General features: G+C 43.8%; 1 protein-coding gene and 1 long non-coding RNA gene across 2 annotated transcripts in view; one reads left to right on the top strand and one right to left on the bottom strand.

Annotated features, from left to right (window-relative positions):
- Window positions 1-360: 360 nt before the first annotated feature.
- Window positions 361-27,799, bottom strand: part of LOC115108766 (1-phosphatidylinositol 4,5-bisphosphate phosphodiesterase gamma-1-like) — a 114,231-nt gene continuing 86,792 nt past the window's right edge. The window contains exons 19-33 of the mRNA XM_065009185.1: window positions 26,465-26,648; window positions 26,296-26,373; window positions 16,712-16,815; window positions 16,416-16,515; window positions 16,145-16,211; window positions 12,596-12,762; window positions 5,874-5,970; window positions 5,517-5,641; window positions 4,709-4,808; window positions 4,368-4,513; window positions 4,104-4,218; window positions 3,648-3,809; window positions 3,443-3,531; window positions 2,690-2,877; window positions 361-2,612 (exon numbers count right to left, since the gene is read on the bottom strand). Of these exons, the coding sequence (XP_064865257.1) occupies window positions 2,552-2,612; window positions 2,690-2,877; window positions 3,443-3,531; window positions 3,648-3,809; window positions 4,104-4,218; window positions 4,368-4,513; window positions 4,709-4,808; window positions 5,517-5,641; window positions 5,874-5,970; window positions 12,596-12,762; window positions 16,145-16,211; window positions 16,416-16,515; window positions 16,712-16,815; window positions 26,296-26,373; window positions 26,465-26,648 (1,783 nt within the window). The 3' untranslated portion in view covers window positions 361-2,551. The remainder of the gene's footprint in view (window positions 2,613-2,689; window positions 2,878-3,442; window positions 3,532-3,647; window positions 3,810-4,103; window positions 4,219-4,367; window positions 4,514-4,708; window positions 4,809-5,516; window positions 5,642-5,873; window positions 5,971-12,595; window positions 12,763-16,144; window positions 16,212-16,415; window positions 16,516-16,711; window positions 16,816-26,295; window positions 26,374-26,464; window positions 26,649-27,799) is intronic.
- LOC135564348 (uncharacterized) lies at window positions 10,817-14,708 on the top strand. The gene is made up of 3 exons (XR_010460948.1): window positions 10,817-11,462; window positions 12,650-12,898; window positions 14,547-14,708. It is a non-coding gene; the product is annotated as an uncharacterized LOC135564348 (long non-coding RNA).

Raw genomic sequence — 27,799 nt, 5'->3', positions numbered from 1 at the left:
CCATCCATTATTATGAGCTGTCCTCCCTTCAGAAGCCTCCACTGACTCACACATACTTACACTGACATCCCAACACACACATATACACATAACCGTACACATGCACACTGACACAACACACACACACGCTGCTGGCAGCCTGCTACTGTCTATGATCTATCCTGTTGCCTAGTCACTTTATGCCTACCTACTGAATATGTAGCTACCTCAATGATCTCGTACCCCTTCATATCAACTCGGTACTGGTATTCCCTGTATATAGCCACTATTTCAAAAAAATATATATTTGTTATTATTTACCTTTAACTGCATTGTTGAAAATCCTATATCTTGAAAACATGACTGGTGACATGCAACACATTTTGGGACTGTATCAAATCACATTTTATTTTTCAAATGCTTCGTAAACAACAGGTGTAGACTAACAGTGAAATACTTACTTATGGGTCCTTTTTCAAGAAGCATCATATGATGTGCAACTGACACTTTGCTTCTTGAAATTCCAATATGTTGAAAACTTGACTGATGACATGCAAAACATAAATAAAAGATTCCAGAAATCTTCTACACAAAAAGCTTATTTTCTGCTGATGAGTATTTCTGTCTGTAATAAAGCCCTTTTGTGGGAAATCTCATTCTGATTGGCTGGGACTGGCTCCCCAGTGGGTGGACCTATGCCCTCCCAGCCCCGCCCATGGCTGGCCCTGGCTCCCCAGTGGGTGGACCTATGCCCTCCCAGCCCCGCCCATGGCTGGCCCTGGCTCCCCAGTAGGTGGACCTATGCCCTCCTAGCCCCGCCCATGGCTGGCCCTGGCTCCCCAGTAGGTGGACCTATGCCCTCCCAGCCCCGCCCATGGCTGGGACTGGCTCCCCAGTAGGTGGACCAATGCCCTCCCAGCCCCGCCCATGGCTGGCCCTGGCTCCCCAGTAGGTGGACCTATGCCCTCCCAGCCCCGCCCATGGCTGGCCCTGGCTCCCCAGTAGGTGGACCTATGCCCTCCCAGCCCCGCCCATGGCTGGCCCTGGCTCCCCAGTAGGTGGACCTATGCCCTCCCAGCCCCGCCCAAGGCTGCACTCCTGCCCAGTCATGTGAAATCCATAGATTAGGGCCTCATTTATTTATTTAAATTGACTTAATTCCTTGTATGAATTGTAACTCAGTAAAATCTTTGAAATTGTTGCATGTTGCTTTTATATTTGTGTTCAGTGTAGTATTTGAGTGGATTTTTCCTTTAACAACAACTTGGTGGGTAGGATCTGTAAATGTGACAAGTTGCAGTACGGTCAAAGTTATAGATAGCCCTTGTTTGCCATTGTTGCATCCCAAATGGCACCCTATTCCCCAGTGCACTACTTTTGATTAGGGGCTCTGGTCAAAAGGTGTGCGCTATATAGAGAACAGGGTGACATTTGAGACCCACACCATGTTTCTCTGATCCGATCAGCATAGCCAGGAAACACAGACCTGAAGAAAATCTATAGGTTCAAGACAGAGTCCTGTGGTGAGAGATTCCTTATATTTCTGGTACGCTCTCTCTTCCCCCCCTCTCCCCCCCCCCCCTCTCTCTACTGCTCTGCTTCTCCTCTTGCTCCTTAAAAGGTAGTGTATTATATTATAGTATATTTTAGTATATTATAGTATACTGAAAAGCCCTTTAAAAAATACATGACAATATGACATGCAGTGTTAGTAAGTCTCTAATGAACACAGTAATAAAAGTCCTGTTTATACTCTCCCAGGTAAAGGAAGAGGGGTCTATTTTTGGAAACAATACCACATCCCTACCACTAGAGGGCATTAGACTCCAGTCCCTGCTGTTAGTCAGTCTGCTGCCCCAGGATAGGAGAAGAAGACTTTAGTCTTTGAGGAAAAGATGTGGTCCTGCTCCCATTTAAAAGCCCTTTCAAAGCCAGTCCATGAGTAGTGGTTCCCATTTTCTCTCTTTAGCCATTTTTGTGCCACGGTCAAGATAGTAGATTCTCACTCTCATAGCTCCTCTGTGGTCAATAAAATAATATTATTCCAGTTTTCAGTTGTAGCATGGAGAGATTTTGAGTCTGGATTACGCCTATACTAATGGTTGACTCTCTGACACTACCTTACTCTCTTAGAGGCTATGGGTTTATCCCAAATGGCACCCTATTCCCTATCTACAGTAGTGCACCACACCCCTATGGGCCCTGGTCAAAGGTAGTGCACTATATAGGGAATCGGGTGCCATTTAAGATACATCCTGTGTATTCTCCTTATAGATTAGAACACCGCTACTCTCAGGTCAGTTCAGTTTATCTGACTTCGCTGTTCAGAACACTGAATTATTTTATAACCCTTTTCTCATTCTATGTTCAATTTCTGAAGGTTTTTGTTCCATGAGATGAGTGTTTTTTTGTCTCTTTTTATCCAACACACTGTGCATCTCTGTGTAGTCTATGCACACTTATAGCAGGGGTAATCCAGTTATTGGTAGATTGAATTGTCTTTCCATGGGTGTAAGATCATCAGTGTGCAGCAGTAGAGGGGGACTGGTTGGTTGGTGGTCAGATGGGCATTTTAGTTCCGCTTGGCCCCCACTTGCTGCCTCAACTTTTCCCTCCTCTTCTTCTCAATCAGCCTGTAGATGGGAGGCAGAGACAGAGCAGTTACAGAGAGAGGGTCTGTGTGAAGGTGTGTGTGTGTATGTGTTATTACCTGTGGTTGCGTGTCTCCACCAGTTCACTGAGCTGATCTTGTGCTGCTCTCAGCTCCTCCAGACTCTGCTGATAGCTGTGGTCACCTCCTGACCCCGCCCTCTCCAGAACTGACACCTGATTGGACAGCTCACTGGTGCGGTCTCTCAGCCTTTGGATGGACGAGTACAGGTTCTGATCATCTTCCTCCTGTTAATCATCCAATCAGAACACAGAGTGGTGGCGTGATGCTGTTAGAACCATTAGACCACTAAGGCACTGATGTTCTTCCAAATGGCTCCCTATACAGCTCAAACTCAACTCCAGCAGGCTCCAGACCTCGTGGGGTAAGAGTTGAATAAACCTGCCCTTTATAATACACTACTTTTGACCATAGCTCCATGGGACCTGGTCAAAAGTAGTGCACTGCATAGGAAGTAGGGTTCCATTTGGGACACAGGCAGTATGATAATATAATAATATATGGATTGGACTCCAGAGTGCCGCAGTCTAAGCCACTGCATCTCAGCGCTAGAGGAGTCACTACAGACACCCTGGTTCGAATCCAGGCTGTATCACAACCGGCTGTGATTGGGAGACCCATAGGGCGGTGCACAATTGGCCCAGCGTCGTCCGGCTTTGGTCGTAGTAGGCCGTCATTGTAAATAAGAATTTGTTCTTATTGTTCTTAACTTACTTGCCTAGTTAAATAAAGGTTCAATTTTAAAAAAATAAAAAAATAAAGAAAATAAATGTGAGTTTGTTCGGGGATTACCTTGGCGTTGACAATCTCAATGTGAACCAGCAGAGAAGCCAGCTCCAACTCTTCACTGTAACTGTTCTTTAGTGGAACACTCCTGTAGCCTGACAAGTCACCACACACACAGACAGTTAATATACTATAGTATTATGATATAATATTATCTACTGTGATATATCTACACACACTTCCGAAAACACACACACGCACACACACCAACCTGTTCTTAGTGAGCGGACAGGGTAGATTGCCTGAGCCAGGAAGTTGGGGTCAGAAAACATGTCCTCCTCATAGACCAAGAAACGCAGGAAGGAGAAGGACGGATTATGGACGTCAAACACAAACTGCCTCTGAACCCACACTGGGTTCAACCCATTGTCAGCTGGAGGGGGGGAAGGGGTAGGGGAGGGAGCAAATTAAAAAAGAGGGTGGGAGGAAGATAAATGTTTTCTTTTGACGTTCAGTAAGCAAGAGCACGACTGTACAATTGAATTGAAACATTTGGAAGAAACCCGATGCCAACTGGTCAGGCCATTACAACCAGAGACAGAGGCTATGTCCCAAATGACATTCTAACCCAGGGCCTTGGTGGAAAGTAGTGCACTATATACGGCCACAGTCAGGTTTCATGCAGTCACAGCAGGGTGCTGTGTGATTGGTGTGTGCTGTCTCATACCCACGACGTCGGTCTTGCTCTTGCTGCAGTCGTAGTCGGCCCCACACACCTCAACCTCTACAAAGGGACACACTATACTGCGGCCATTCTTAGGGAGGTGACGAGCTCCCAGTACCTGACACAGGCAGACAAACAGAAAGGGAGTGAGAGAGAGATTGTGTGTGTGTTTGTCTGTTCTAGTAGTGCACACGAGCGTAAATAAATAAAGCAGGTCAATTAAAAGACAGGGAAGAATGGAATGTCTCCTGATTGGCTCCAACCTACCTGTAGCTGGATGGTGATTGGCTCCAGATGGAGGGTGTCCTTGTCAAAGGGGTCAAAGGTGTCATCCCTCATGATGTCAGGCTGGGGCACGAAGCCACTCCCCCCACCCAGCATGAATAGAGCTTGGTTCAACTGCATGGGCTTGTCTACACACACACACACACACACACACACGCACACACACACACACACACACACACACACACACACACACACACACACAGCATAATGTACATATAATACACAATCACATACAAATAATAAATACTTAAGCACACCACAAACACAGCTCCTGCATGGGCTTGGAAAAGAGCGAGAGTCAGACACACAATCTCCCTCACCAGGAGTCTGGAAGTTGAGAGCAACCAGCTGGGATCCACACAGCCACATGGGTAAAGGGTCGTAGTTAGAGGAGTCTAGTCTCTGTCCTCTGGGGTAGACCTGGAGCAGAACATACATTACTTCATATGTTGGTTGTGGGTTCGATTCCCGCTGGGGCTAGCCATACAAAAATGTATGCACACATGACTTTATGTCGCTTTGGATAAAACTGTCTGCTAAATGGCTTATATAAAGGTAACTGACAAAATAAAGGAAACACCAACATAAAATATCTGAATAGGGTGTTGGGCACCACGAGCCAGAACAGCTTCAATGCACCTGGCATAGATTCTACAAGTGTCTGGAACTCTATTGGAGGGATGTGAACTCATTCTTCCACAAGAAATTAAATTGTGTTAAATTAGTGTTTTGTAGATGTAAAACGCTGTCTCAGGCACCGCTCTAGAATCTCCCATAAGTATTCAATTGAGTTGACATCTGGTGACTGAGATGGCCATGGCAAATGGTTTACATCATTTTCATGTTCATCAAACCATTCAGTGATGACTTGTGGACGGGGGCATTGTCATCCTATTGGGGCAAAGACATGGTAGCCAAAATAAGGGCCAGTCTAGCATTTTTATACATGACCCAAGTCATGATGGGATGTTAAATGCTTAATTAACTCAGGAATCACACCTGGATGAAAGCACCTGCTTTCAATATATAGTACTTTGTATCCCTCATTTACTCAAGTGTTTCCATTATTTTTGGCAGTTACTTGTATATTATAATATATATTATTAAATTATTATAATATTATATTACCCTGGAGAGCTGGCGACGGTTATACTGCAGGAAGCGCTTCCCTCTTGCCCGCGTGGCAAACTTCTCTGCCTTGGTCTCTGGGAATGATGACATATCCCGGAAACATGCCCGCTCTGTCCCGATCTCTGGAAGGGAGACAAAACCGGGTCACGCACACACACACACACACACACACACACACACACACACACACACACACACACACACACACACACACACACACACACACACACACACACACACGCGCAAGCACACACGTACACATACATACACACACAAACACACACAAATGGTCCATTTAGAGAGGTATAGGTAGAGGTAGAAAGAGGATAGGTAAAGGAGTGTGTCAGTTCTTACTCTCTTCGTTGAAGGGGACAGGTCTACAGTAGACCACCAGCTCAGAGAGCTCCAGTGCGATTTTCTTCCTCCTCTCCATCTGCTTCTCTTCCTGCATCTGTTACCATGGAGACCAGACCACACCGCCAGCATCAACGCCAGCATCAACACCAACACATCAGAGCTTCTTTCCTATTTTTAGTGTACCTGCACTGATATCTGACCGTACATTTCATATAAACTACAGTAGAGTACTACAGTTCTTCTCTGAGCTGCAATTAATGAGATATAGAGTAGCTACTGATACTCAGGATAAGGTACGGATGATGTGTGTGGTGGGGTTCGAACCTGTATATGTGTGTGTGTGTGTGTATACATGTGTGTATATGTGTGATGCATTACTAACCTGTTTGTGTGAGTGTAAGCGTCCATGTGGTGTGTATGTTTGTGTGCACATGCCTGTATGTGTACAGTATATAAGTGATTCCGCTGCACTCATTTAACTGTGGCGATGCACCACAGAAAAATCATTGCCGCCATGCAGTTTTAATGGCCTTTGTTAAAAAGATTGCACCATTTTTATCAGCATCATGGTTAAGCACATTACCTCTCTGCAATTTAATTTTGACATTAAGTGGTTTGGGCCACAAAATTCATCAATAGGATGCTAACTAGTTAAAAGATCACATTTGGGATCTAGCTAAGGATTAGCCCAATAGGGTCAAAGCAGATAGACAACCATAGGCTTCAGCCTACCAACTTTCTCCCCACAGCTACACATTTTCACAAAGGAAACACGGGTATAGATATATACAGTTGAAGTCGGAAGTTTACATACGCCTTAACCAATTACATTTAAACTCAGTTTTTCACAATTCCTGACATTTAATCTGAGTAAAAACTCCCTGTTTTAGGTCAGTTAGGATAACAACTACAGTGCCTTGCGAAAGTATTCGGCCCCCTTGAACTTTGCGACCTTTTGCCACATTTCAGGCTTCAAACATAAAGATATAAAACTGTATTTTTTTGTGAAGAATCAACAACAAGTGGGACACAATCATGAAGTGGAACGACATTTATTGGATCTTTCAAACTTTTTTAACAAATCAAAAACTGAAAAATTGGGCGTGCAAAATGTTCCTTCCACATGATTCCATCTATTTTGTGAAGTGCACCAGTCCCTCCTGCAGCAAAGCACCCCCACAACATGATGCTGCCATCCCCGTGCTTCACGGTTGGGATTGCAAGCCTCCCCCTTTTCCCTCCAAACATAATGATGGTCATCATTATGGTCAAACAGTTCTATTTTTGTTTCATCAGACCAGAGGACATTTCTCCAAAAAGTATGATCTTTGTCCCCATGTGCAGTTGCAAACCGTAGTCTAGCCTTTTGCAAACGAGTCTCCTTCCTGAGCGGTATGGCGGCTGCGTGTTCCCATGGTGTTTACACTTGCGTACTATTGTTTGTACAGATGAACGTGGTACCTTCAGGCGTTTGGAAATGGCTCCCAAGGATGAACCAGACTTGTGGAGATCAACAATTTTTTTCGGAGGTCTTGGCTGATTTCTTTTGATTTTAGGCCTTGAAATACATTCACAGGTACACCTCCAATTGACTCAAATGATGTCAATTAGCCTATCAGAAGTTTCTAAAGCCATGACATAATTTACTGGAATTTTCCAAGCTGTTTAATGGCACAGTCAACTTAGTGTCTGTAAACTTCTGACCCACTGGAATTGCGATACAGTGAATTATAAGTGAAATAATCTGCCTGTAAACAATGGTTGGAAAAATGACTTGTGTCATACACAAAGTAGATGTCCTAACCGGCTTTCCAAAACTATAGTTTGTTAACAAGAAATTTGTGGAGTGGTTGAAAAACGAGTTTTAATGACTCCAACCTAAGTGTATGTAAAAATCCGACTTCAACTATATATATATATATATATATATATAGTGGGGAGAACAAGTATTTGATACACTGCCGATTTTGCAGGTTTTCCTACTTACAAAGCATGTAGAGGTCGGTAATTTTATCATAGGTACACTTAAACTGTGACATAAGTATTTGATCACCTACCAACCAGTAAGAATTCCGTCTCTCACAGACCTGTTAGTTTTTCTTTAAGAAGCCCTCCTGTTCTCCACTCATTATCTGAATTAACTGCACCTGTTTGAACTCGTTACCTGTATAAAAGACACCTGTCCACACACTCAATCAAACAGACTCCAACCTCTCCACAATGGCCAAGACCAGAGAGCTGTGTAAGGACATCAGGGATACATTTGTAGACCTGCACAAGGCTGTGATGGGCTACAGGACAATAGGCAAGCAGCTTGGTGGAAAGGCAACAACTGTTGGCGCAATTATTAGAAAATGGAAGAAGTTCAAGATGACGGTCAATCACCCTCGGCCTAGGGCTCCATGCAAGATCTCACCTCGTGGGGCATCAATGATCATGAGGAAGGTGAGGGATCAGCCCAGAACTACACGGCAGGACCTGCTCAATGACCTGAAGAGAGCTGGGACCACAGTCTCAAAGAAAACCATTAGTAACACACTACGCCGTCATGGATTAATCCTGCAGCGCACGCAAGGTCCCCCTGCTCAAGCCAGCGCATGTCCAGGCCCGTCTGAAGTTTGTCAATGACCATCTGGATGATCCAGAGGAGGAATGGGAGAAGGTCATGTGGTCTGATGAGACAAAAATAGAGCTTTTTGGTCTAAACTCCACTCGCCGTGTTTGGAGGAAGAAGAAGGATGAGTACAACCCCAAGAACACCATCCCAACCGTGAAGCATGGAGGTGGAAACATCATTCTTTGGGGATGCTTTTCTGCAAAGGGGACAGGACGACTGCACCGTATTGAGGGGAGGATGGATGGGGCCATGAATCGCGAGATCTTGGCCAACAACCTCCTTCCCTCAGTAAGAGCATTGAAGATGGGTCGTGGCTGGGTCTTCCAGCATGACAACAGACCCGAAACACACAGCCAGGGCAACTAAGGAGTGGCTCCGTAAGAAGCATCTCAAGGTCCTGGAGGGGCCTAGCCAGTCTCCAGACCTGAACCCAATAGAACATCTTTGGAGGGAGCTGAAAGTCCGTATTGCCCAGCGACAGCCCCGAAATCTGAATGATCTGGAGAAGGTCTGTATGGAGGAGTGGGCCAAAATCCCTGCTGCAGTGTGTGCAAACCTGGCCAAGAACTACAGGAAACGTATGATCTCTGTAATTGCAAACAAAGGTTTCTGTACCAAATTTTAAGTTCTGCTTTTCTGATGTATCAAATACTTATGTCATGCAATAAAATGCAAATTAATTACTTAAAATTTATACAATGTGATTTTCTGGATTTTTGTTTTAGATTCCGTCTCTCACAGTTGAAGTGTACCTATGATAAAAATTACAGACCTCTACATGCTTTGTAAGTAGGAAAACCTGCAAAATAGGCATTATATCAAATACTTGTTCTCCCCACTGTATATATATATATATATATATACAGTGGGGCAAAAAAGTATTTAGTCAGCCACCAATTGTGCAAGTTCTCCCACTTAAAAAGATGAGAGAGGCCTGTAATTTTCATCATAGGTACACTTCAACTATGACAGACAAAATGAGAAGAAAAAAATCCAGGAAATCACATTGTAGGATTTTTAATGAATTTATTTGCAAATTATGGTGGAAAATAAGTATTTGGTCAATAACAAAAGTTTATCTCAATACTTTGTTATATACCCTTTGTTGGCAATGACAGAGGTCAAAAGTTTTCTGTAAGTCTTCACAAGGTTTTCACACACTGTTGCTGGTATTTTGGCCCATTCCTCCATGCAGATCTCCTCTAGAGCAGTGATGTTTTGGGGCTGTTGCTGGGCAACACGGACTTTCAACTCCCTCCAAAGATTTTCTATGGGGTTGAGATCTGGAGATTGGCTAGGCCACTCCAGGACCTTGAAATGCTTCTTACGAAGCCACTCCTCCGTTGCCCGGGCGGTGTGTTTGGGATCATTGTCATGCTGAAAGACCCAGCCACGTTTCATCTTCAATGCCCTTGCTGATGGAAGGAGGTTTTCACTCAAAATCCCACGATACATGGCCCCATTCATTCTTTCCTTTACACGGATCAGTCGTCCTGGTCCCTTTGCAGAAAAACAGCCCCAAAGCATGATGTTTCTACCCCCATGCTTCACAGTAGGTATGGTGTTCTTTGGATGCAACTCAGCATTCTTTGTCCTCCAAACACGACGAGTTGAGTTTTTACCAAAAAGTTATATTTTGGTTTCATCTGACCATATGACATTCTCCCAATCTTCTTCTGGATCATTCAAATGCTCTCTAGCAAACTTCAGACGGGCCTGGACATGTACTGGCTTAAGCAGGGGGACACGTCTGGCACTGCAGGATTTGAGTCCCTGGCGGCGAATTGTGTTACTGATGGTAGGCTTTGTTACTTTGGTCCCAGCTCTCTGCAGGTCATTCACTAGGTCCCCCGTGTGGTTCTGGGATTTTTGCTCACCGTTCTTGTGATCATTTTGACCCCACGGGGTGAGATCTTGCTTGGAGCCCCAGATCGAGAGAGATTATCAGTGTATGTCTTCCATTTCCTAATAATTGCTCCCACAGTTGATTTCTTCAAACCAAGCTGCTTACCTATTGCAGATTCAGTCTTCCCAGCCTGGTGCAGGTCTACAATTGTGTTTCTGGTGTCCTTTGACAGTTCTTTGGTCTTGGCCATAGTGGAGTTTGGAGTGTGACTCTTTGAGGTTGTGGACAGGTGTCTTTTATACTGTGGGACAAGAGATGAAAAGAATCTGCCCACTCCATCAAGCAATGGGGACAACAACACAGGGCATTCACAGGACCTCATGGAACCATGGACCGCACCTGCAGAAACTGGACAACAGGGAGAAGCAGAGGAGATACCTATCATAGACTTCTCCCAGCTGACGCTTGACATACCCCCTACGCCACCTCCAGTAGTAGAAACAACCAGCTGGTATGATTGAGTGGAATCAGCCAACAGTAACACGGAAGCAGCAATGTGAGAGTCAGTAGTGCATGACCTTGAACGGTAATAATAGGAAGCTTCCGTTTAACACACAGGCCTAAGATTACGTAGGTCTACAGCCCCAGTGGGAACTTCCCCTTTAAAAAGATATATAAAGAGAACAGAGATCATAAGACAGTATGATCCTCACTAACATATGAAACAGACTTCATATGGAGAATCATCATAGGTAAATTTACTATTGCACTATACGCTTTTTGATAGAGTAAAACAATATTTTGGGAACCGGATAATTGTGCTTAAGTACTTATTGGGTCATACTCTGAAGAAGCTGGTTGAATCTTGTGAACCTGACTGAGTCTCCGAAAAACAGAGGTCTAACCACCTCTTGATCACATAGACAAAGCGGGCGTTCGCATTTTTGACACCAGAAACCAGAGGTGATTAGCAATTCAAGGAAAAATAGCCAAGTACCAGTTCCAATATATTGAGTCCATACACAGAGTTGGAAGTGTATAGAGATACTGGAATTCGGAATCTAGCGTCATAGCTGTGAGAATACCGATTACGGGAAAGTGACCAAGGGGCTGAGCATTTAAGGTAATTGAACTATTTTTGCTATTTAGTCAATATTGTTAGAAGTGTTAACGCATTTAAAGTTTTGCAATATTATCTGGCATAGCTTAAAGCATTAAGGATTGATTGAGCATTATTGTTGTATTGAGAAACTGTATAACCATTGAATTGTAATGATGTGTATAAGACAAAAAACAGAGTGACTTAATAAAAGCTTGAAACTTTGACAACTAGGCCAGATTAACGATCTGGAGAGCAAACGCCTTTGACACTCTCACTGAACAGAAAGTGACCCTGGTTATAGGTTAAAGTGATTGCACTAAAGAAATATTTCATTGTGTGGACAATAATATATTTTTAAGAAAGTCAAAACATATACCAATACTAGTTTCCGAGTGACTACTAGCTGACGAGCATAATAACTACTAGGAGTTGTTATTAGGTATTGATATATACATAGGCAAAGATAACTTGAGGGTAAGGAAATATAGGGGGAATCCATAACGCTTAAGAATATTTAAATAGGAGTATATCTATCCAAGGCCTCATACTAGACCGGAAAATAAGGGAGTGACAACGTGAACGAAGGAACAAACCCAACTCACGCGAAGGGCCATTACGAATAAAAAGAAGGATTGGTAGGGCCGCACGGCAAGGCCACTTGTTACACCGAAGTAACTAAAGTCCCAAAGTACTCTGCCCAGCCAGAGGACGGGGTAGAGGCTTTTGCTGCAGGTATTGGGCAAAAGTCTGCACCGTGACAACTGATAACAAGTTCAAACAGGTGCCATTAATACAGGTAACGAGTGGAGGACAGAGGAGCCTCTTAAAGAAGAAGTTACAGGTCTGTGAGAGCCAGAAATCTTGCTTGTTTGTAGGTGACCAAATACTTATATTCCACCATAATTTGCAAATAAATTCATAAAAAATCCTACAATGTGATTTCCTGGATTTTTTTTCTAATTTTGTCTGTCATAGTTGAAGTGTACCTCTGATGAAAATTACAGGCCTCTCTCAACTTTTTAAGTGGGAGAACTTGCACAATTGGTGGCTGACTAAATACTTTTTTGCCCCACTGTATATATGTGTGTGTGTTCTCCTGCGTACATGTATGGGTGTGCGTTCATTTGTACATGTGTGTGCAATGCAGTATTAACCCGTGCGTCTGCGTTCTGTGTGGCCTCTCTGATCTTCCCCACCCAACCGGTCAGGTCCTCCAGGGTGTCTGAAGCAATGTCCAGTGCCTGGCCAGGGTGAATTGACATCTGCTGGGAGTGGACGGTGAACACATATGGCCTGGAACTCTTCCCATCCTTCTGAACCACTACAGAGAGATATGGAGAGAGGAAGAGACGGAGAGAGCGAGAGAGAGAGAGTTACACATACACACACTCTTATTTCCAGTGGTGTAAAGTACTTAAGTAAAAATACTTTAAAGTGCTACTTAAATACTTTTTGGGGTATGTGTACTTTACTATTTACAGTACCAGTCAAAAGTTTGGACACACCTACTCATTCAAGGGTTTAAAAAATATATATTTTCAACATTGTAGAATAATAGTGAAGACATCAAAACTATGAAATAACACACGAAATCATGTAGAAACCAAAACCAAAACAAATCAAAATTTATTTTATATTTGAAATTCTTCAAAGTAGCCACTCTTGGCATTCCCTGAACCAGCTTTATGAGGTAGTCACCTGGAATGCATTTCAATTAATAGCTGTTCAAAGTTAATTTGTGGAATTTCTTTGCCTCTTAATGCATTTGAGCCAATCAGTTGTGTTGTGACAAGGTAGGGGTGGTATACAGAAGATAGCCCTATTTGGTAAAAGATCAAGTCCATATTATGGCAAGAACAGCTCAAATAAGCAAAGAGAAATGACAGTCCATCATGACTTTAAGACATGAAGGTCAGTCAATTTGGAAAATGTCAAGAACTTTGAAAGTTTCTTCAAGTGCAGTCGCAAAACCCATTAAGTGCTACGATGAAACTGGCTCTCATGAGGACCACCACAGGAAAGGAAGAACAAGAGTTACCTCTGCTGCAGAGGATAAGTTCAATAGAGTTAACAGCACCTCAGATTGCAGCCCAAATAAATGTTTCACAATTTTCAAGTAACAGACACATCTCAACATCAACTGTTCAGAAGAGACTGCGTGAATCAGGCCTTCATGATCGAATTGCTGCAAAGAAACCACTACTAAAAAGACACCAATAAGAAGAAGAGACTTGCTTGGGCCAAGAAACATAAGTAATGGACATTATACCAGTGGAAATCTGTCCTTTGGTCTGAGTCCAAATTTGAGATTTTTGGCTCCATCCGCCGTGTCTTTGTGAGAAGCAGAGTAGGTGAACGGATGATCTCCGCATGTGTGGTTCCCACCGTGAAGCATGGAGGAGGAGGTATGATGTTGTGGGGGTGCTTTGCTGGTGACACTGTCTGTGATTTTTTTAGAATTCAAGGCACACTTAACCAGCATGGCTACCACAATATTCTGCAGCGATACTCCATCCCATCTGGTTTGCGCTCAGTGGGACTATCATCTGTTTTTCCACAGGACAATGACCCAAAACACACTCTCAGGCTGTGTAAAGGCTATTTGACCAATAAGGAGAGTGATGGAAAACTACATCAGATGACCTGGCCTCCACAATCACCCGACCACAACCCAATTGAGATGGTTTGGGATGAGTTGGACCGCAGAGTAAAGGAAAATCAGCCTATAAGTGCTCAGCATATGTGGGAACTCCTTCAAGACTGTTGGAAACACATTCCTCATGAAATTGCTTGAGAGAATGCCAAGAGTGTGCAAAGCTGTCATCAAGGCAAAAGGTGGCTACTTTGAAGAATCTAAAATATATTGTGATTTGTTTAACACTTTTTGGTTAATAAATGACTCCATATGTGTCATTTCATAGTGTTGATGTCTTCACTATTATTCTACAATGCAGAAAATAGTTTTAAAAAATAAAGAAAAACCCTTGAATGAGTAGGTGTGTCTAAACTTTTACTTTAATTTCACTACATTCCTAAAGAAAATAATGTACTTTGTACTCCATACATTTTCCTTAACACCCCAAAGTTTTTGTTACATTTTGACAGGAAAATCAAGAGAACATCCCTGGTCATCCCTACATCCTCTGTTCTGGCGGACTCACTAAACACAAATGCTTCGTTTGTAAATTATGTCTGAGTGTTGGATTGTGCCCCTGGCTATCTGTCAATAAAAAAACTTGAAATTTGTGCCATTAATATAAGTAATTTGAAATGGTTTATACTTTTACTTTTGATAATTAAGTACATTTTAGCAATTGCATTTACTTTTGATACTTACGTATATTAAAAACCAAATAATTTTAGACTTTTACTCAAGTAATATTTTACTTGGTGACTTTCACTTTTACTTCAGTCATTTTTTATTATGGTATCTTTACTTTTACTCAAGTATGACGATTGAGTACTTTTTCCACCACTGCTTAGCTCTGTAAAACTACCCAATAGGGGGTTAAACATACAGACCACTACCACTCACTGGGCCACAACTACGTGGCAGGTTGGCTCATCAGTTACACACAGACTGACCTACGTGGCAGGTTGGCACATCAGTTACACACATACTGACCTACGTGGCAGGTTGGCTCATCAGTTACACACAGACTGACCTACGTGGCAGGTTGGCTCATCAGTTACACACAGACTGACCTACGTGGCAGGTTGGAACATCAGTTACACACAGACTGACCTACGTGGCAGGTTGGCACATCAATTACACACAGATTGACCTATGTGGCAGGTTGACTCATCAGTTACACACAGACTCACCTACGTGGCAGGTTGGGACATCAGTTACACACAGACTGAACTACGTGGCAGGTTGGCTCATCAGTTACACACAGACTGACCTACGTGGCAGGTTGGCTCATCAGTTACACACAGACTGACCTACGTGGCAGGTTGGAACATCAGTTACACACAGACTGACCTACGTGGCAGGTTGGCACATCAATTACACACAGATTGACCTATGTGGCAGGTTGGCTCATCAGTTACACACAGACTCACCTACGTGGCAGGTTGGCACATCAGTTACACACAGACTGAACTACGTGGCAGGTTGGCTCATCAGTTACACACAGACTGACCTACGTGGCAGGTTGGCTCACCTGTTACACACAGACTGACCTACGTGGCAGGTTGGCTCATCAGTTACACACAGACTGACCTACGTGGCAGATTGGCTCATCAGTTACACACAGACTGACCTACGTGGCAGGTTGGCTCATCTGTTACACACAGACTGACCTACGTGGCAGGTTGGCTCATCAGTTACACACAGACTGACCTATGTGGCAGGTTGGCTCATCAGTTGCACACAGACTGACCTACGTGGCAGGTAGGCACATCAGTTACACACAGACTCACCTACGTGGCAGGTTGGCTCATCAGTTACACAGACCTACGTACGTGGCAGGTTGGCTCATCAGTTACACACAGACTGACCTACGTGGCAGGTTGGCACATCAGTTACACACAGACTCACCTACGTGGCAGGTTGGCTCATCAGTTACACACAGACTCACCTACGTGGCAGGTTGGCTCATCAGTTACACACAGACTCACCTACGTGGCAGGTTGGCTCATCAGTTGCACACAGACTCACCTACGTGGCAGGTTGGCACATCAGTTACACACAGACTCACCTACGTGGCAGGTGGGCACATCGATGAAGCCCTTGAGAAATGTTCCTAGTGGACTGTTCTCTGTAGACTGGACCAAGAAACAGGAAGTCAAAGACACAGGAAGCAGAGGGTCAGGACATGAAGTTAGCTTCATTCCCCTCTAACTGCTGTAGAAGGTGTGTGTGTGTGTGTGTGTGTGTGTGTGTGTGTGTGTGTGTGTGTGTGTGTGTGTGTATCATGAATGCATGAACATGTCTATGTATGGCCTATGTTTGCCTATATTATAACGTACTGCCTCGTCTCCTGTCTCGCGGGCGGGTGAGTTGGGGACTTCTTCTACGTAGTTGGCAGGAAACCACAGCTGCTTCTTCCCTCCGTAATCACCTCGCCACCTAGGGGCCGGTGGGGGGAAATCCGTGATTTAAAGACAACTCAGAGAAATGTTAATTATCAACTCCATTCATCAACCCACGTTGGTTTTCATCCATAAAGAAACGTAACCGGGGTGACCAATGTGCACTCTAGCCAATCAATGACATTGAGTAATCGTTAAGTGCCATGGAGATATGAAAACCCTGTTCCACTCACCAGCCTCCTTCCTGCTTGTCCACGCTGAGGATGAGGGCCTGTTTGGGGAAACACAGCTCATCGTCCCTCTGGGCTCTGTAGTCATACAGGGCCTTGACCGTACACTGCAACACAACAACACAAACACTAAGTCATACAGAGCCTTGACCGTACACTGCAACACAATAACACAAACACTAAATCATACAGGGCCTTGACCGTACACTGCAACACAACAACACAAACACTAAATCATACAGGGCCTTGACCGTACACTGCAACACAAGAACACAAACACTAAATCATACAGGGCCTTGACCGTACACTGCAACACAACAACACTAACACTAAATCATACAGGGCCTTGACCGTACACTGCAACACAACAACACTAACACTAAATCATACAGGGCCTTGACCGTACACTGCAACACAACAACACAAACACTAAGTCATACAGGGCCTTGACCGTACACTGCAACACAACAACACAAACACTAAGTCATACAGGGCCTTGACCGACACTGCAACACAACAACACAAACACTAAATCATACAGGGCCTTGACCGTACACTGCAACACAACAACACAAACACTAAATCATACAGGGCCTTGACCGTACACTGCAACACAACAACACAAACACTAAGTCATACAGGGCCTTGACCGTACACTGCAACACAACAACACAAACACTAAATCATACAGGGCCTTGACCGTACACTGCAACACAACAACACAAACACTAAATCATACAGGGCCTTGACCGTACACTGCAACAGAAACACTAAGTCATACAGGGCCTTGACCGTACACTGCAACACAACAACACAAACACTAAATCATACAGGGCCTTGACCGTAAACTGCAACACAACAACACAAACACTAAATCATACAGGGCCTTGACCGTACACTGCAACACAAGAACACAAACACTAAATCATACAGGGCCTTGACCGTACACTGCAACACAAGAACACAAACACTAAATCATACAGGGCCTTGACCGTACACTGCAACAGAAACACTAAGTCATACAGGGCCTTGACCGTACACTGCAACACAAGAACACAAACACTAAATCATACAGGGCCTTGACCGTACACTGCAACACAACAACACAAACACTAAATCATACAGGGCCTTGACCGTACACTGCAACACAACAACACAAACACTAAATCATACAGGGCCTTGACCGTACACTGCAACACAAACACTAAATCATACAGGGCCTTGACCATACACTGCAACACAACAACACAAACACTAAATCATACAGGGCCTTGACCGTACACTGCAACACAACAACACAAACACTAAATCATACAGGGCCTTGACCGTAAACTGCAACACAAGAACACAAACACTAAATCATACAGGGCCTTGACCGTACACTGCAACACAAGAACACAAACACTAAATCATACAGGGCCTTGACCGTACACTGCAACACAAGAACACAAACACTAAATCATACAGGGCCTTGACCGTACACTGCAACAGAAACACTAAGTCATACAGGGCCTTGACCGTACACTGCAACACAAGAACACAAACACTAAATCATACAGGGCCTTGACCGTACACTGCAACACAAGAACACAAACACTAAGTCATACAGGGCCTTGACCGTACACTGCAACACAACAACACAAACACTAAATCATACAGGGCCTTGACCGTACACTGCAACACAAACACTAAATCATACAGGGCCTTGACCATACACTGCAACACAACAACACAAACACTAAATCATACAGGGCCTTGACCGTACACTGCAACACAACAACACAAACACTAAATCATACAGGGCCTTGACCGTAAACTGCAACACAAGAACACAAACACTAAATCATACAGGGCCTTGACCGTACACTGCAACACAAGAACACAAACACTAAATCATACAGGGCCTTGACCGTACACTGCAACACAAGAACACAAACACTAAATCATACAGGGCCTTGACCGTACACTGCAACAGAAACACTAAGTCATACAGGGCCTTGACCGTACACTGCAACACAACAACACAAACACTAAATCATACAGGGCCTTGACCGTACACTGCAACACAAACACTAAATCATACAGGGCCTTGACCGTACACTGCAACACAACAACACAAACACTAAATCATACAGGGCCTTGACCGTACACTGCAACACAACAACACAAACACTAAGTCATACAGGGCCTTGACCGTACACTGCAACACAACAACACAAACACTAAATCATACAGGGCCTTGACCGTACACTGCAACACAACAACACAAACACTAAATCATACAGGGCCTTGACCGTGCACTGCAACACAAACACTAAGTCATACAGGGCCTTGACCGTACACTGCAACACAACAACACAAACACTAAATCATACAGGGCCTTGACCGTACACTGCAACACAACAACACAAACACTAAATCATACAGGGCCTTGACCGTACACTGCAACACAAGACCACAAACACTAAATCATACAGGGCCTTGACCGTACACTGCAACACAACAACACAAACACTAAATCATACAGGGCCTTGACCGTACACTGCAACACAACAACACAAACACTAAATCATACAGGGCCTGGACCGTACACTGCAACACAACAACACAAACACTAAATCATACAGGGCCTTGACCGTAAACTGCAACACAAACACTAAGTCATACAGGGCCTTGACCGTACACTGCAACACAACAACACAAACACTAAATCATACAGGGCCTTGACCGTACACTGCAACACAACAACACAAACACTAAATCATACAGGGCCTTGACCGTAAACTGCAACACAAGACCACAAACACTAAATCATACAGGGCCTTGACCCGAGACACGATCCGGGACCCGAGCGGGTCCTGATCCAGAATTCTAAATAACATCACATTTCTGGGTTAGATCTGATATGATTGTCACGGGTCTCAGGCATGTGTCATTTCAACTGACTTGTCCGGAAGCGCCCATACAGATCTAAATCTGAGAGAGAGACATTTGATCATTTATGCTGCTGCTTTTGCTTTTCACGAGAGTGGCATGTGTAGCTTGTTGTTGTTGATGGCCAATCAAAAGTCATCAAAGCGGCAGTAGGTTACAGTGATAGAGCCTCTGTGTGGCAAAAGTTAGGAGATGTCTAATCAATGGAAGATGGAATTAAAATGATGGAATTAAAAGTGAAAGGATAGGCTGCAACTTAATATTCTGAATGGAGTTATTGGGGTCTGAGACGCCGAAGCCTCCCACCATTAGCTCTGACAAATTGAAAACCCTAGTGATTGGCTACTATATTACCTGCAGTATTAGACTTAAAACTAATCATCCAGCGATCATACACTGTTTACCAGTGGGCAGGGCTACCATTGTTAAGGCTAATCTGAAGATGGTGCTGGCTGAGGCTAAAACTGGCGAGTGTAGAGAGTATAGAGATATTGTTATCCACGTCAGCGCCAACGATGTTAGGATGAAACAGTCAGAGGTCACCAAGCGCAACATAGCTTCAGCGTGTAAATCAGCTAGAAAGATGTGTCGGCATCGAGTAATTGTCTCTGGCCCCCTCCCAGTTAGGGGGAGTGATGAGCTCTACAGCAGTCTCACAACTCAATCACTGGTTGAAAACTGTTTTCTGCAACCTCCCAAAGGATAGAATTTGTAGATAATTGGCCCTCTTTCTGGGACTCACTCACAAACAGGACCAAGCCTGACCTGCTGAGGAGTGACGGACTCCATCCTAGCTGGAGGTGTGCTCTCATCTTATCTACGAACATAGACAGGGCTCTAACTCCCCTTGCTCCACAATTAAATAGGGTGCAGGCCAGACAGCAGGCTGTTAGCCAGCCTGCCAGCTTAGTGGAGTCTACCACTAGCACAGTCAGTGTCTCGATCTAGGTTGGGCAAAACTAAACATGGCTGGGTTCGCCTTAGCAATCTCACTGGAAAAAAAGACCTCCTCCATTCCTGTCATTATTGAAAGAGATTGTGATACCTCACATCTCAAAATAGGGCTACTTAATGGCAGTTATAGGCAATGAACTAATCACTGATCATAATCTTGATGTGATTGAAACATGGCTTAAGCCTGATGAATTTACTGTGTTAAATGAGGCCTTGCCTCCTGATATCCCCTGCGCATCCCACAAAGGCATTTATGATAGCAAATTTCAATTTACAAAAAAAAACGACTGCGTTTTTGTCTTTTGAGCTTCTAGTCATGAAATCTATGTAGCCTACTCAATAACTTTTTATTGCTACTGTTTACAGGCCACCTGGGCCATATCCTGCGTTCCTCACTGAGTTCCCTGAAATCCTATCGGACCTTGTAGTCATGGCAGATAATATTTTTGGTGACTTTAATATTCACATGGAAAAGTCCACAGACCCACTCCAAAAGGCTTTCGGAGCCATCATCGACTCAGTGGGTTTTGTCCAACATGTCTCCGGACCTACTCACTGCCACAGTCATACTCTGGACCTAGTTTTGTCCAGTGGAATAAAATTGTGGATCTTCATGTTTTTCCTCATAATCCTGGATTGTCGGACCACCATTTCATTACGTTTGCAATCGCAACAAATAATTCGTTCCGACCCCAACCAAGGAACATCAAAAGCCGTGCTATAAATTCTCGGACAACCCAAAGATTCCTAGATGCCCTTCCAGACTCCCTCCGCCTACCCAAGGGCGTCAGAGTACAAAAATCAGTTAACCACCTAACTGAGGAACTCAATTTAACCTTGCGCAATACTCTAGATGCAGTCGCACCACTAAAAACAAAAAACATTTATCATATTGTTATTTTTATTTATTTTGCTCCTTTGCACCCCAGTATCTCTACTTGCACATTCATCTGCACATCGATCACTCCAGTGTTTCATTTCTGTATTGTAATTATTTCGCCACTATGGACTATTTATTCCCTTACCTCCCTAATCTTAATACATTTACACACACTGTATATATATTTTTCTATTGTGTTATTGACTGTACGTTTGTTTATCCCATGTGTAACTCTGTGTTGTTTGTGTTGCACTGCTTTGCTTTATATTGGCCAGGTCGCAGTTGTAAATGAGAACTTGTTCTCAACTGGCCTACCTGGTTAAATTAAGCTGAAATAAAAAATATATATAAAAATAAGAAACTAGCTCCCGGGTATACAGAAAATACCCGAGCTCTGAAGCAAGCTTCCAGAATATTGGAACGGAAATGGCGCCACACCAAACTGGAAGTCTTCCGACTAGCTTGGAAAGACAGTACCGTGCAGTATCGAAGAGCCTTCACTGCTGCTCGATCATCCTATTTTTCCAACTTAATTGAGGAAAATAAGAACAATCCTAAATTTAATTTTGATACTGTCGCAAAGCTAACTAAAAAGCAGTATTCCCCAAGAGAGGATGGCTTTTACTTCAGCAGTGATACATTCATGAACGTCTTTGACGAAAAGATCATGATCATTAGAAAGCAAATTATGGACTCGTTTTTAAATCTGCGTATTCCTCCAAAGCTCAGTTGTCCTGAGTCTGCACAACTCTGCCAGGACCTAGGATCAAGGGAGACACTCAAGTTTTTTAATACTATAACATTTCAAGCTGCATACTGGACCCTATTCCAACTAAACTACTGAAAGAGCTGCTTCCTGTGCTTGGCCCTCCTATGTTGAACATAATAAACGGATCTCTATCCACCGGATGTGTACCAAACTCACGAAAAGTGTCAGTAATAAAGCCTCTCTTGAAAAAGCCAAACCTTGACCCAGAAAATATAAAACAACTATCGGCCTGTATCGAATCTCACATTCCTCCCAAGAAATGTTTAAAAAGCTGTTGCACAGAAACTCACTGCCTTCCTGAAGACAAACAATGTATACGAAATGCTTCAGTCTGGTTGTAGACCCCATCATAGCACTGAGACTGCACTTGTGAAGGTGGAAAATGACCTTTTAATGGCGTCAGACTGAGGTTCTGCATCTGTCCTCGTGCTCCTAGACCTTAGTGCTGCTTTTGATACCATCGATCACCACATTCTTTTGGAGAGATTGGAAACCCAAATTTGTCTACACGGACAAGTTTTGGCCTGGTTTAGATCTTATCTGCCGAAAAAAATATCAGTTTGTCTCTGTGGATGATTTGTCCTCTGACAAATCAACTGTAAATTTCGGTGTTCCTCAAGGCTCTGTTTTAGGACCACTATTGTTTTCACTATATATTATCCCTCTGATGATGTCATTCGGAAACATAATGTTAACTTTCACTGCTATGCGGACAACACACAGCTGTATATTTTGATGAAACATGGCGAAGCCCCAAAATTGCCCTCCCTGGAAACCTGTGTTTCAGACATAAGGAAGTGGATGGTGGCAAATGTTCTACTATTAAACTCGGACAAAACAGAGATGCTTGTTCTAGGTTCCAAGAAACAAAGAGATCTTCTGTTGAATCTGACAATTAATCTTGATGGTTGTACAGTCGTCTCAAATAAAACTGTGAAGGACCTCGGCGTTACTCTGGACCCTGATCTCTCTTTTGACGAACATATCAAGATTTTTTCCATCTACGTAACATTGCAAAAATCTGAAACTTTCTGTCCAAAAATGATGCAGAAAAATGTATCCATACTTTTGTCACTTCTAGGTTAGACCAATGCAATGCTCTAATTTCCGTCTACTCGGATAGAGCACTAAATAAACTACAGTTAGTGCTAAACACTGCTGCTAGAATCTTGACTAGAACCAAAAAAATTGATCATATTACCCCAGTGCTAGCCTCTCTACACTGGCTTCCTGTTAAGGCTAGGGCTGATTTCAAGGTATACTGCTAACCTACAAAGCATTACATGGGCTTGCTCCTACCTATCTTTCCGATTTGGTCCTGCCGTACATACCTACACGTACGCTACGGTCACATGACGCAGGCCTCCTTATTGTGCCTATAATTTTTCAGCAAACAGCTGGAGGCAGGGCTTTCTCCTATAGAGCTCCATTTTTATGGAATGGTCTGCCTATCCATGCGAAAGACACAGACTCGGTCTCGATCTTTAAGTCTTTATTGAAGACTCATCTCTTCAGTAGGTCCTATGATTGAGTGTAATCTGGCCCAGGAGTGTGAAGGTGAACGGAAAGGCACTGGAGTAGCGAACAGCTCCTGCTGTCTCTGTCTGGCCTGCAGGGGCTGAGTCACTGGCTTACTGGTGCTCTTCCATGCTCTCCCTAGGAGGGGTGCTTCACTTGAGTGGGTTGAGTTACTGGCGTGATCTTCCTGTTCGGGTTGGCGCTCCCCCCCTTGGGTTCGTGCCGTGGGGGAGATCTTTGTGGGCTATACTCGGCCTTGCCTCAGGATAGTAAGTTGGTGGTTGAAGATATCCCTCCAGTGGTATAGGGGCTGTGCTTAAGCAAAATGGGTGGGGTTATATCCTGCCTGTTTGGCCCTGTCCGGGGGTATCGTCGGACGGGGCCAGTGTCTTCCGATCCCTCCTGTCTCAGCCTCCAGTATTTATGCTGCAATAGTTTATGTGTCGGGGGGCAAGGGTCAGTCTGTTATATCTGGAGTATTTCTCCTGTCTTATCCGGTGTCCTGTGTGAATGTAAGTATGCTCTCTCTATTTCTATTTCTCTCTTTCTTTCTTTCTCTCGGAGGACCTGAGCCATAGGACCATGCCTCAGGACAACCTGACCCGATGACTCCTTGCTGTCCCCAGTCCACCTGGCCGTGCTGCTGCTCCAGTTTCAACTGTTCTGCCTGTGGCTATCGAACCCTGACCTGTTCACCGGACGTGCTACCTGTCCCAGACCTGCTGTCTTCAACTCTCTAGAGACAGCAAGAGCGGTAGAGATACTCTGAATGATCGGCTATGAAAAGTCAACTGACATTTACTCCTGAGGTGCTGACCTGTTACACCCTCTACAACCACTGTGATTATTATTACTTGACCATGCTGGTCATCTATGAACATTTGAACATCTTGGCTGTGTTTTGTTATAATCTCTACCCGGCACAGCCAGAAGAGGACTGGCCACCCCTCATAGCCCGATTCCTCTCTAGGTTTCTTCCTAGGTTCTGGCCTTTCTAGGGAGTTTTTCCTAGCCACCATGCTTCTACACCTGCATTGCTTGCTGTTTGGGGTTTTAAGCTGGGTTTCTGTACAGCATTTTGTGACATCAGCTGATGTAAGAAGGGCTTTATAAATTAATTTGATTGATTGATTGTTAGGATGAAAAAGCGCATGCACTGCAGCCTCAATTAGCCTAGCTAGCTAATGTTAGGTATCTTAACTACCTTCTCCCGGTTTGATGCAGTCAAGACAGGTACTACGTCATAATATTTGATGATAAATAACCTAGCTATGGCAGCTATTAGTCTACTACATATTTGATGATAAATAACCTAGCTATGGCAGCTATTAGTCTACTACATATTTGATGATAAATAACCTAGCTATGGCAGCTATTAGTCTACTACATAGTTGATGATAAATAACCTAGCTGTGGCAGCTATTAGTCTACTACATATTTGATGATAAATAACCTAGCTATGGCAGCTATTAGTCTACTACATAGTTGATGATAAATAACCTAGCTGTGGCAGCTATTAGTCTACTACATAGTTGATGATAAATAACCTGGCTGTGGCAGCTATTAGTCTACTACATAGTTGATGATAAATAACCTAGCTGTGGCAGCTATTAGTCTACTACATAGTTGATGATAAATAACCTGGCTATGGCAGCTAATAGTCTACTACATAGTTGATGATAAATAACCTGGCTATGGCAGCTATTAGTTTACTACATATTTGATGATAAATAACCTGGCTATGGCAGCTATTAGTCTACTACATAGTTGATGATAAATAACCTGGCTATGGCAGCTATTAGTCTACTACATAGTTGATGATAAATAACCTGGCTATGGCAGCTATTAGTCTACTACATAGTTGATGATAAATAACCTGGCTATGGCAGCTATTAGTCTACTACATAGTTGATGATAAATAACCTGGCTATGGCAGCTATTAGTCTACTACATAGTTGATGATAAATAACCTAGCTATGGCAGCTATTAGTCTACCACAGTGTGAGTTGGCTTGTTGCTTGGTTGCTGTCTCTCATCTCTTGTCTCTTCCTCCCTGCTCCCCGTGTCACTCTCTCACAGTACGGCCCCTCTCCCACATGCTAGAGCGACACCTCTCTCCCTCCTCTCGCGTTTTTTCAGCTCTGGTTAATAAAGTAGCTTAAAAAATTACTTTTCTGCTGCTTGCATCACTTGGATCGGACTGGATCTGGATCCGACGACGTCTATACAGAACGGGTTAGTTGTCCTTGGGTCTGTTCGGAACAGTTCTTTATATTAAAATAAAACATTTAAGCATATTGTGACCCTGTTTGGACCCGTGAAGACCTTTACTGTACCACAACATAACCAACTGCTGAAGACCACAAGTCAAACATTAATGACCACAACTTGAACATCAATGACCACAACCTTTCCGCTACTGCCCAAATTATAAAATATGTCATTGGCACACACCAGACACAGGCATGCCCAAACCTACGAATGTCAGTTTACTCACACACACACACACACAGAATATAATATTTAACTTACCCGAGCCGTGGGCATCTTGTTGGCCTCGACGTAGAAATGTGGGGTCCTGACTTCATACAACGCTCCATAGTCTAGCTCCTGAATAGAGAGAGATATACAGTAGTTATACGTAACAATATAATAGATCAGATCTGAAAATACACACATTCAAGCTGTGTGTGTGTGTTACCGTGGTGCCCATGCGGTCCAGTGTGTCTTCGTTGATGGGGTAGCGCAGCCTCATTTTGCGGTACAGGGGGTGTTTCTCATAGTAGCTGACCAAGTCAACCAGACTCTCGAACTCTGCTGAGCTACCCAACATGAACATACGGCCCTCCTGCTGGATACGACAGTGTTTGATCTTACCCTCCGCTCTTGGGAGAGAGAAGGGGGAAAGGGAGGGGGGAGAGAGGGAGAGAGTGGACAGGGAGAGGGAGAGAAAGGGGGAGGGGAGAAGGAGGGGGAGAGAGGCCGGGCAATAGAGAGAGAGTGAGGAGACGGAGGGGAGAGGGGAGTTGACAGAGAGAAAGGGAGAGAGGGGAGTTGACAGAGAGAGAAGGGGGAAAGGGAGGGGGGGGGGAGTGGACAGGGAGAGGGAGAGAAAGATGGGGGTGGAAGGTCAGAGATGTGTAGTGTAAAATAAAAGGTTTGGGTACTCAGATTCTCAAAGAGTTTTACAGCTACAACATTGAGAGCATCTTGACTGGCTGCATCACCGCTTGGTATGGCAACTGCTTGACATTCGACCGCAAAGCGCCACAAATGGAAGTGTGTCTGGCCCAGTACATCACTGGGACCGAGCTCACTGCCATCCAGGACCTCTATACCAGGCAGTGTCAGAGGAAGTCCCAAACAATTGTCAAAGACTTCAGCCACCCAAGCCACAAACTTTTCTCTCTGCTACCACATGGCATGCTGTACCAGTGCACCAAGTCTGGATCCAACAGGACACTGAACAGCTTCTACCCCCAAGCCATGAGACTGCTAAAGAATACTGCTACAGTTTAAGTCAGAAGTTTACATACACTTAGGTTGGAGACATTAAAACTCACTTTTCAACCACTCCACAAATTTCTTGTTAACAAACTATAGTTTTGGCAAGTTGGTTAGGACATCTACTTTGTGCATGACATAAGTAATTTTCCAACAATTGTTTAAAGAACAGATTATTTCACTTATAATTCACTGTATCACAATTCCAGTGGGTCAGAAGTCTACATACACTAAGTTGTGCCTTTAAACAGCTTGGAAAATTCCAGAAAATGATGTCATGGCTTTAGAAGCTTCTGAAAGCCTAATTGACATGGATGTATTTCAAGGCCTATCTTCAAACTCAGTGCCTCTTTGCTTGACATCATGGGAAAATCAAAAGAAATCAGCCAAGACCTCATAAAAAATTGTAGACCTCCACACTTAAATATAAACACCATGGGACCTTGCAGCCGTCATACCGCTCAGGAAGGAGACATGTTCTGTCTCCTAGAGATGAACGTACTTTGGTGCGAAAAGTGCAAATCAATTCCAG

The sequence above is a fragment of the Oncorhynchus nerka genome, linkage group LG24, assembly GCF_034236695.1.
Source record: "Oncorhynchus nerka isolate Pitt River linkage group LG24, Oner_Uvic_2.0, whole genome shotgun sequence".
NCBI lineage: Eukaryota > Metazoa > Chordata > Actinopteri > Salmoniformes > Salmonidae > Oncorhynchus > Oncorhynchus nerka.
The sequence above is the reverse complement of the archived record's forward strand: the minus strand, read 5'-3'. Positions and strand labels throughout refer to the sequence as shown.